At 35.9% G+C, this 11,490-nt stretch overlaps 1 protein-coding gene across 3 annotated transcripts in view; it reads left to right on the top strand.

Annotated features, from left to right (window-relative positions):
- Positions 1-4,329: 4,329 nt before the first annotated feature.
- The window catches only part of LOC127814284 (uncharacterized), a 159,081-nt gene continuing 151,920 nt past the window's right edge, over positions 4,330-11,490 (top strand). For all 3 annotated transcript variants that reach the window (XR_008026325.1, XM_052355701.1, XM_052355700.1), the window contains exons 1-2: positions 4,330-4,624; positions 10,554-10,634. Coding sequence is in view for 2 of the 3 variants with exons in the window: in XM_052355701.1 (XP_052211661.1) it covers positions 4,460-4,624; positions 10,554-10,634 (246 nt within the window). In the remaining variant the exon portion in view is untranslated. The remainder of the gene's footprint in view (positions 4,625-10,553; positions 10,635-11,490) is intronic.

Below are 11,490 nucleotides of genomic sequence, written 5' to 3'. Positions count from 1 at the left end.
TTACACTTTAAGGGGTATACTAATACTAATTGGGGAAGATATTTAAATGAAAGAAAATCTACTTCTGGATATACTTTTCTACTTAGCAATGGAGCTATCTCTTGGAGTAGCAAGAAACAAACTTGTGTAGCTTTGTCTACAATGGAAGTTGAATTTGTAGCATTATCAGTTGTAGTATAAGAAACTGTTTGGTTGAAGAGGTTTCTGAACCACTTGGGAATTGTGAATGATTTGTCGAATTCTGTTATTGTGAATTGGGACAGTTAAGTTGTAATAGCATTCACTAGGGATCCCAAATATCATTCAAAAACCAAACATATTGACACAAGATATAATTTTGTGAGAGATATTATTGCATAGAAAGAGGTGCGCTTGGAGTATATCTCTATACACAAAATGATAGCAGATCTGTTCACAAAACCCATTCCAAAAGATTTATTCCAGATCATGTTAAATCCTTGGAAATGTGTAGATGTTAAATATTTTTTTTTTATTTTGTGAACATTGATATATAATATTTTTCCAATTTATGTCAATTCATGATTCATGTTTATTAATGTCAATTGTGTTTAATACACAAATTTATAATGCCTACACATATACACAATGCTTCGTGCATTAAAGGTATGTCGGACAGATGGTTGGTTTTCTCACACAAACAACGACATCTATGACTAAGTGATGAATAGATGAAAGATAAGTTTTAAGTATATCACAAAGGTAAGCTAATGAGAGCTTAAGCTTAAAACAAAATCACCTTGATGAGTTATTAAGATGAGACTATAAAGGATAGTCAAAAGGTGAAGATTCGTTTCTCACCTTACTTGTCTAAGAATGCTAGGTGTGAGTCCTTCTTAATAGATATATGAAAAGTAGAGTTGTGGACTCAAGTTAGATACTGAGTGTATCTGAATTATCACCTGTACGATATTTATATAAAATGAGACATATGCTCCACGGGGAAAGAAGAATAATATCGTAGCACATGTTTCATACCATGTGTGCAAAGTTCAACCAAAAATAGGATAACAAAAGATATGGATCTCTTCTTTTAGTTGTGTGAGACCCACGAGGTCACAAGGATATCATAAAATTCCCTTTGACCTTTAACTGTTTCTTGAAGTTATGATTCAGTGCAGCTATCTTGGAATGTTACCAAAGACCATGTATGATTCGGTTGGATGGAGCATATATGAAAAAGCGATTGAATTATGATGGAAGGATTACAAGATGAATGAAAGATTTGTTTGAGTGTCACATTTGGATGTATTCACAGATCGACCAATTATAATCATTCGTTGAATTATAATGGTGAATACAGATTTTATTGAAAAGTGATAAATCAAAATTGAGATCTAAATATGAATAAATGTGACTTGATAGTTTCGAAATATAGTATACAAACTCTACTTGAATAACGAAGCTGCTATATATACCTAACAGTTGTATATCAATGAGCTCTCGAAAAAAAAAGTATGCTCGGCGCACAACCTATTTGTCAGTATGGAATTCACAGAGAAATGAAAGTATATGGGTATGTGAACCCATTATGCGCGAGTGGGAGATGAAGCAAATTTAGGTTGTGTACCCAGGTAGATCCGCCCATAACGGGTTTGGATCTAGTAACCAGATCCAGATCAAAACCCAAGTTTGGATCTACAATAACTGTGTGTGGTTGCAGAAGGCAGTTTCACCCTCTTATTCTATTCATGGAGGAAGTGGCTAGATGGGTTGGGCATGCTCTCGCATATCTTCTATACACAATCAGAAAGGAAATATATAGAAAATATAGAATCGACAGAAAAATCTCTCTTAAGAGAATTCCAAATATCAAGTTTGTGTGTGTGTGACTCTTAGGTTGTGGAAATAAACGATTTCCACTGTGATTTCGTTTCGAGCCAGTGATTCAACCGTTGATCCTATCTCCGTTGTGCAACTAGGTAAGTCTGGTTTAATGATTTATTTGTTTCATTATTTCTAGCAGATGAATATTTTAATTCGTTTTGATTAGATATTACAAGTTCATGTTCTCGTGAGTTTTTAAATTACATAATTTGATTTGGTCGAATTTTGTATGAAAATGAATCCTTTGTAATAATATGTGGCCTGTTAAAAGTTAGATGTAAAGTAATCTTATTATCAGTATTTGGAATGAAATATATATGTTATGCAACACTTGTTGTTTTGACTTAAAATAGAGTTCCTAATATATGGCTATGTGATTAACTATATCATTTTTTTAGAAATTAGGATGTTTTTCAAATTTTTGATGTAAAAATCATTGAAAAGGGATTTTTGTACATTTAGGTATAAATTTTTTTCGTGAAATTTCTCTAAACAATTTAAAACAAAACACTAAACCACTCGATTTGACGACTTCTTAAGAATGGTAGATAATGTATTAAATTATAATAAAGTTATAGATGATGGAAAAGGAAGTTTAGTTCTAGCAAATTTGATTTCGTGTCATTTCATTTTTTGTAGAAAAAGATGTGCCTAATTTGGTAACGACTGCATAGTGTACTCACTTACTTAAACCAACCAATTTTGTGTCAAATTCAAAAAAATTAAATTTTAATAAAATAAAATAATTTTTTAGTACATTGTACCTTGTCGAGTGAGTTTTCCAATGGTGCATGGCTCCCACAAAAAAGTACAAATTTAATTAGTCAAATACTCAGAATACAGAATGTGCTACAACAAGAACAAAATTGTAAATAATTGAATTTATGTAATTTATCAAAGGGTCAAACGGTGTTATTTAAATATGACATTTTTACACAAGGCCACCTTATAAGTACTATATTTATTGAGAAATTTTTATGAATTTTAATAACTATTTGTGTATTTGATTTCAATGAGACATTGAGTAACAACCATTTTAAAAGAAAAATCTATGAACCTCTTGCATTTAAGGGTGGGCTAATGATGACTTGAAAAGAGTATAAAATAGTAACATTATTAAGATTCAATGTAAATATGTTTAGATGCATTGAAACTTTGGTTATCACCATTAATCATGATTTTGAAATAAATGAGTTGTATTATTAAATAGATTAAGGGTAAGGCTATCTAATAACTATTGTGGTTAAATTACTTAATTAAAGAAAAATGAATTAAGGGATTCACTTTAGTAGCCAAGAAGTTAAATTAATTATAATTACTTCTTTTTTTAAAAAAAGTCTCCCAATTTTATTTTAGTAACACGCTTGAGAGAACGAGATATTACACTTTGTATTAGAATAAACCTAAAGAAAAATTTGCTAAACGAGTAAAGTAAGTCAAAAAGGTATCTAAGTTTGAGTGAAAATTGCTTTTGGGTTATGCAATTTTTTCTTTTAAATTTCTAACATGACTATTTATTTGTTTGATGAAAGGACCATGGCACAAAATGAAGGGAGACCTACTTTTTTTTGTTATCCACCTAAGGAATTATGGGGAATATGACTTATGAGAATATGATAAAATGAAGTTCGATGATTATCTCTTTAAATACTTAAAAAATGTTGAAAGAATATATCTGACACAAATTAAATTTGTACTCTTAATGGTTGAATGAGAAATTGAAGGAGATAGCTAACAAGGTTTTGCATAAAAGAAAACACCGAGACTTGTGAGTGACTCTTCAATAAACTAAGAGAAAATGAACAACCTCTAACATATGGTGACTATCACCCAAAGTGTAAAAAAAATTAGAAGAGATCCAATGGATTACTTAATCAAGATCAATAGGACTTTACTAGGTGAGTCCTAAATCATTCCAGTACCTAAAGAAAGTGAATTAGATGAAGGGTACACTAACCCTAATGAATTAGAAGATATGGTTGGCTTTTCTACACCCTAGACTTGGGGGTGATAGTATTTAGTGTAGATAACTATTTTGATAATTATGTATTCTTATGATTTAAGCTTATGTATATAGGAAATATAAATATTAAAATATTTTATGCCTAAATAATGTAACAATTTATACGATAGTTTATTAATTGTGCGTCATTTCACGTGTAATGTTAACTAGAGCACAAGATGTGTGATTAGTTTGCAATTGCTAATTAAAGTGTGACTGTTTCAAAATTGAAAATTGAGGAGCATGATAGGTTTATTTTAAAATTAAGGAAGCTAAATAATTATAAAAATAAAGTTTGAGGGTATATTTATGTCTTTTGCCAGCTTTCTAAATAGGCTGTTACTTAGTAGGATCCGATCATGTAACTCGATCAGTAGCTGGGCCGGGCCGATAAAAAAATGGGCCGGGAGACAACGGGCAGTCCACCAGAACCGTATTAACACAGATACAGCTTTATAACTAGTTCTGGGGAGCTGCTGGCTTGTCTCTCTCCTCGACTAGAACGAGTACTTGTTTCAGTTTGGGTGAAGTCGAAGCGCAGAAAACCAGGGTTTGCCGGAGAGAGAAAGTGGAGAGAAAAATTCGAGACCGAAATCGAGAGAAGAGTGAGAGATGGAGATAGAGTTGGAGCCCAGAGTGAAGCCATTGGGCTACAAAATCAAGGGCATCTCCCGAGAGTCGCCGTCTCAGAAGGCTGCGCACATCCTCGACCCCGACCTTCGTAACCACTGGTCCACCGGTACCAATACCAAGGAGTGGATTTTGCTCGAACTTGACGTATGTTTTTCTCCCTTGCAACTTTTTTTCTTTGTTTTTTTAGGTTTCGTGATGATTTCATGTCGGATTGTTATTTGTTCTGGTCGCGGAAGTGAAGATTGAGCAGGGCGGTTGGGTTTCCGATCATTTTTGTCGTATCGTATTAGGCGGGATTATTCTATGTAGAAATTGCTGTAAAGCGTGGATGGAATCAGTAATGTGTGAAACTTGTGAAGAAGTCAGTTCGTGATCATCCATTTTCCTACTTATATATGACTTAAAATGGATTAATTACATAAATTTTGATAAGCTGCAGAAACTAGATTTTAAAGTTCTAAACCTGGAACCAAGTTCAAGCTTCGGAAGCCATGCATTTACTAGTTTCCATGGATTTGTAAATGGAAGGGGGATGTAAGAGTGGTGAGCAGGTTCCGGTTGAATTGGTCGGATTGGCTCGCCTTGTTGAAATAGTTGGCAAGCTGGTTCTCCGTTGAACTGGTTGGACTAGGTGACCTGGTTTAGTTGTGATAAATATGAATAAATTAGAAATCTGTTTGGTGATTAACTAGTTGTATTGGATTACATTTTAAGCTTCAATTTAGTTATGAAGCTGTCAGAAACATAATTCTCTTTCTATATGACAGGCCTTGATTTGATGTTGCATGATTAGTCATCTTTAGTTGCCCTGGGTTTCAAAAACTGTTGCAGACATTCTGATTGTCTCTCATCGCCTAGGTTCTGAAGGAGATTTTTGATTAGGGTTGAATAAAAATGGAGATTTTGTTGGAAAGAAAAAGAAAACATGGTACTGAAGGTTGAAAAAGCCTTTCCCAAATAGAAAGAGATAACCAAAAGGAAGGGTAAGAATAAAGCTTCTCCTTAATCAAAAGCGCCTTGAAAATCTTCAAAGAGGGTAAGTAGGTTTCTGATTATTAAAAAATGGATTTTTCTCTAGCAACCAATTATGCTTATGCATTGAGTAATATGGACCATGTATAGAGGGGAAGTAGATAAACTGAAAATTTCCCTTGACAAATGGACATCTAAGCAAAGACTAAGGATTTGTGTTGTTACTAATTTTATGCTTATGCTAATATAGGAAGTGGTTTTGGAAGTCTACTTTAGGCTATTTATGGCTGTTGTGATGTGTTTTCATGGCATTCTCCTAGGAGTTTAAATTACCTTATTGATTAGTTGGCTAGTGCATTTTCTAGAGACCTAATAGCATTCTTGGTAAAAATCATACTTACACTGAACATAGTACATTCCAATTTTGTGGTATGTATTCAAGTATGAGGTATGCTACTTAGGTAGGTAAGCATTTGTGGAGGGTAGGATTAGTTGGCACGTTAGTTTGGTTCGTGGTTCGCTTTGAATAACGTATTGGCAAGCTTATTAAAATTGAAAGGAAAAATTTTGTTATATTCATAAGATTGCAATGAAAATAAGGTTCAACCTAACAAAAAGCAAGTTTGCAATAAATAGCATAAAACCATAGCAGTAGGACCAGAACAGGAAAGAAAAAAAAATTGAATGCTAACATAACAAGTTTAAAGCTAACAGTCATCTTGAAGCTTAAGGACAAGGCAAACTTCCCTCATCTCCCAACAATTTTTGAGTTTAGACCTTTGAATTTGGGTTATCAAGTCACTTTAAATTTTTATATTTGGGATTGCCATTTTTTGAGATCTAGGTTGCATCCCTCCCTGTTTCCGATTAGTTGTGTGTGATCAGAAACGCAGTTTGTGGGGGAGTGCCACGGATTGTGTAACTATGGTAAAAATTTCAAAATTAAAAGGGAAATGAATGTATGGGGCAGTTTGAAAGCAATGAAGCTCTTTTAATACCTTATTTACTATACTATTTTAGTCTAGTGAAATAACGTCTCTCTATCTCTTCCGTGTTTTTGCTTTCTTAACAATTTTGTTTTTTAGCTTTTTGTTAATCAAGCATGAGTGTTCGTGATAAAATTGTGATGACCCCATTCTTGGAGATCCCGCAACCAAGAAATCCGAGAGGAAGTGCCAAAAAGAATGATACAGATATTACTCAATTTAATAGAACATTCCCAACCTTATTCATTTATCATCAAAAGCCAAAATAAATACTTGCAATTCAACTAAGTTAACATATCCACTAGGGGCTAATCGCCCACAAATATCGAAAATGTAGTTGAGTTCAATCATAACACAATAAAATAGCCTTTCCCTACACTAAAACACCCCCAAAAATCTTCTGGTCAGAATTGCTCTGTACACAAATCTACCCAATCGAAGATCAAGCTCCATTGGCCTCGCCCTCTTTTATAACTTTTTCTTTACCTGGAATGTTGCAAAAGCAAGCATGTATGAGCTATAAGATTCAGCAAGTATAATTTAAAAAGAACGTGAAGTAATAGGAATCAAAACAACATTGAATAACATAATACATTAAGTGCACCCATACTATGCTTCACCATATCACATAGGGCCCGCATGTAATGGCTGGAAAAGGACAAAAAGGTTGGTTGCAACAAAAAGAGGGAATAGGATCTGTTGTAGCGGGCCTATCCTTCCTTCCACTATCGTGTGTATATTCTCTCCAAGGCTTTGTTGGGAGAATTACCGTGGAATAGAATTCTAAATTTCTTCCTACTTCTAATCTCTCTCTCTCTCTTATCTTCCTCTTTTTCTCTGCTCTTGTTCTGTTCTTAAATCTTCCAAATTCCCATCAGAATTAGGAGGACGACTCTATCACGGCTAGCCGTGACAAATTGGTATCAGAGCCACCATCCTCGGCCGAGCATTGGGATAAAGACGATGGCGGAGGGAACTCGCATGAAGGCCTTAGAGTCGCAGCTACATTCGTTCAGCTCGACTATGGCCGACACACAGAATTGGATAGAGTAATTGGAGTTAGGAGCCAACCGAAGTCATGAAGCGATTGTGGCAATGGATCATAAGGTAGAGAGTTCCATGGAAGGGTTGGGGTGAAGATTAGAAGGCTCCATAATGCGAGTGAGAGAGGATTTGGCAGCCCAAATGTAGCAGTTTATGGTAATGTTTGGTCGCCAGAACATGGTAAGTTTATCTCCCGAATTTCTTCCTAGAGAGAGAATGAAGCCAATTCTAGAAGGGAATAGGAGGGATAGGGAATAGGGTACCTCGGAGGTTGAGGTTGACCCAGAGGAGGAGTTGGAAGGATTACTGAACTGAGGAAGGAATGGTCCAGTTAATCCCTACCACTCGGGATTTCCCATGCCTCGGGTGGAAATTCCCACATTCGAGGGAGTGAATCCCTGTTGGTGGCTAAGAAAATGTGAAAGGATGTTTGATTGGTATAACATTCCCGAAGGACAAAGGGTGTTATTGGCATTGACCTACTTCAATGAGGTAGTTGATACCTGGTATCAAGTGCGCATAAGGTTGAGGAGGAATTGTACTTGGGTGGAGTTCTTGGAGAAATTGTGTGAAAGATTTGGAGAAAAGAGCATGGTGGATATCATAGAAGAGTTCAATAAACTCAAACAAACCAGGAGTGTAGAATCCTATCAGATACGTTTTGAGGAGCTACGGTCTCTCATGATCCAACATAATCCTCATCTATCAAAAACCTACTTCGTGTCTAGCTATTTAAGTAGACTCAATGAAGAGCTTAGGCCGATGGTTAGGGTGTTGAGACCTCAAATTGTAGAACAAGCAGAGAGTGCTCGTTTACAGGAACTGACGATGGAGGCTCTATTAAAAAAACAAAGGCAACAAACAAGAGGAAAGGTGGCTGGAGCCTTTAACATGGGGGGAAAGGGATACGATGGAGAACCAATGAAGGTAAACAGTGGGAGTAGAAGTGGAGTGGGCTCAAGTTCAGTACCGTTTGATGATCAATTGAGGGAACAAAGGAGGTTAGCTGGCCTCTGTTTTCGTTGTGGGGATAAATACCACATCGGGCATTAGTGCAAAAGATAGATTCTTCTACTAGAAGGGAATGAAGAGAGGGAAGTAGAAGAGACAAAGGAAGTGGATTGTGAGGATATAGAAGAGGAAGATAATGGGGAAATTTCCATTCATGCCTTGAAGGGAGTAGCTAACAACAAAATCATTAAGGTGGAGGGACAAGTCAAGGGAGGCAACCTCATGATCCTAATCGACAATGGGAGTACCCTCAACTTTCTTGATGAAAGTACGACTGGACGGATGAAGTGTCCATTTGTAGGGACACCTCCCTTGAGTGTGACAGTGGCCAATGGCCAAAAGGTGTTGAGTAGGTCATCCTGTAACAGCTTTTGCTGGGAGATGCAAAGAGAGAAGTTTGAGGCAGATTTGAGATTGCTACAATTGGGGGGTTGTGACGTGGTTCTTGGAGTGGATTGGATGAAGGGGGTAAGGCCCATGAGCTTTGATTTTAACAAGATGGAGGTATCCTTTGAGAAGGAAGGGAGGAGAATGACATTATCAGGGGATAAGGAGACTGGAACTTGTAAGATGATCTTTGGAAAAAGGCTACAGATATTGTTCAAGGGAAGGTGGAATCAACTGGCACAATTTTTCTCAATGGTGGCCATAGAGGAAGGATTGGAAGATCAAATGATGCAGGGTAGCTTTACTGTTAGCACACCCCAGGGGAGTCCGGTCTAGGTACACTACTTAGAGATCATTAATAAACTGCTAGTCGAATATGAGAATCTTTTCGTTGAGCCTAAATCCTTGCCCCCAACTAGATTGTTTGACCATTCAATCCATTTAAAACCCAATATGGAACCTGTTAACAGTAGATCCTATCGTTACCCCCTAGTTCAAAAGAATGAGATTGAGAAGATGGTTAGGGACATGCTTCAACAATCCATCATTCGACCTAGCCAAAGTCCTTTTGCTTCTCCAGTCTTATTAGTTAAAAAAAAAGATGGATTATGGCGATTTTGTGTGGATTATCGCCAACTTAATGCCATGACCATCAATGATAAATTCCCTATACCCTTGGTGGAGGACCTTTTGGACGAACTTCATCATGATCAATACTTCTCTAAGCTGGATTTGTGTTCGGCTTATCACCAAATTAGGATGAAACCCGAAGATATCTATAAAACAGCTTTTAGGACCCACCATGGGCACTTTGAATTCTTGGTGATGCCATTTGGGCTCACCAATGCCCCAACTATTTTCCAATCCCTCATGAACAGAATTTTTGAACCCCATCTTCGAAAATTTATATTTGTATTCTTTGATGACATACTTATCTATAGCCCTACTTTTGATCAACACTTGATTTATCTTATAACCACCCTTGATATCCTCAGATCTAACTCTTGATTAAGAAATCTAAGTGTGCATTTGGACAAGGACCTGTGGAGTATTTGGGGCATATTATATCAAAGGAAGGAGTTAGCACTGACCCAAAGAAGGTAGAAGCTATGGATCCAGTGCATGAGGCTCCCACATTCCGGGCTTTGGAGAAGTTAATTGTGCACAACCTTACCTTACTCAGCAAAGAGGCTGTTTCCTGACTTGAACCTGTGGGAAAAAGAAGAAAAAAAAATAAAATGAAAAGATACAAAACCTAAACCATGGAAATTTTGAGGCATTTGATTCTTATTGCTGTCAATTTTTTCAATCCTCACAGTTATTTCTAGTTTTATCTTGGGTCTACTTACCTTAAATTCCTTATGATTTATGATTTGTACATTAAATATAGGACAATAATAGCTTTGTTATGATGTATTTTTTTTTCCATCATTTAATTTTACAAATCATGTTTGTTCTGCTATATTCAGCTGTTTACTCCTTCCTGTTAAAAACTCTTTGTGGCAGAGGAAATTTCGTTAATTTGCCCCTTTCTTGGTATTGGTAACTTAAGTAAAAAGGACTATATGTTTGTTGCTGTATTGAGCTATTAGCCATTTATCAGTTTACATATTATAATCACTTCTGCTGAAATGCTTTAGATATAGCTGTTCTTTGACATTTTCTTTTTACAGGAACCATGCTTGCTATCACATATAAGGATTTATAACAAGTCGGTTTTGGAATGGGAAATTGGAGTTGGGTTGCGCTATAAGGTCAGGAAATGGAAAACTGATTGCCTAATACTACATCATGCTATTAGAGTTCATTTCCTTAACTGATATCAATATTTAACTTATTCACACACTTCTCAGCAAAAAAAAGAAAAAAAGTTTTTTCTTATTGCTGATTACTATATTAGCAGCAATATAAAAGGACATTTGAATGGTCTTTCCAAGGCTAAGCATTGCTAATTGAGGCTTTAAAAGTTAGGCAAATATTAGGCATATCTTATGTGTCCTGACCATGCATAGTAAGCTGTCATGTTTGACTAATTTTTTATGCCTTAATTCATAGTGTGTATATTTGCTGAATCAGCTTCGTCACATCTATTGAAATCACTACAGATTGGATTCTACAGAACCCTTTATGTCCATACTTATCCCTTCCCAAACAGTTACACAGCAGTATGTATTACCCACAGTCCCTGCAAAGTAACCATTAGCATTGTGTTAGTGTAGGTGCTCTAGACCCAATCAGATTGGGCATGTTGTACACTGACAATTGTAATCATGTTATTATTTGAATAAGGAGTTGTTCAAATTCACAAGAAGTCATTCTATTAGTTTCTTGTTATTATTTTAATAATCGAATGAAACTAGATAGAAGTCCATATGATGTATACTGTAATTAATCTATAAAGATGTGAGATGATGCATCATAGTTTCTAGACATCATTAAACGTCCCAAGTCGTAGTAATGTCAAGAATGAACATTGACAATTGCGGTAAGACTTGTATGTACTATGTTTTTGCTATGTGATAGCAATGGGGGTCTCACACCCATAAGCATGGGGATGTCTAGACAAGTACATAGGTGACCAATGTTGTAGAATGTGTCACTGGACATGAC

The sequence above is a fragment of the Diospyros lotus genome, chromosome 12 (assembly GCF_014633365.1).
Source record: "Diospyros lotus cultivar Yz01 chromosome 12, ASM1463336v1, whole genome shotgun sequence".
Classification (NCBI taxonomy): Eukaryota; Viridiplantae; Streptophyta; class Magnoliopsida; order Ericales; family Ebenaceae; genus Diospyros; species Diospyros lotus.
Note: the sequence above shows the minus strand (reverse complement) of the source record. Positions and strands in the feature narration are given on the sequence as shown.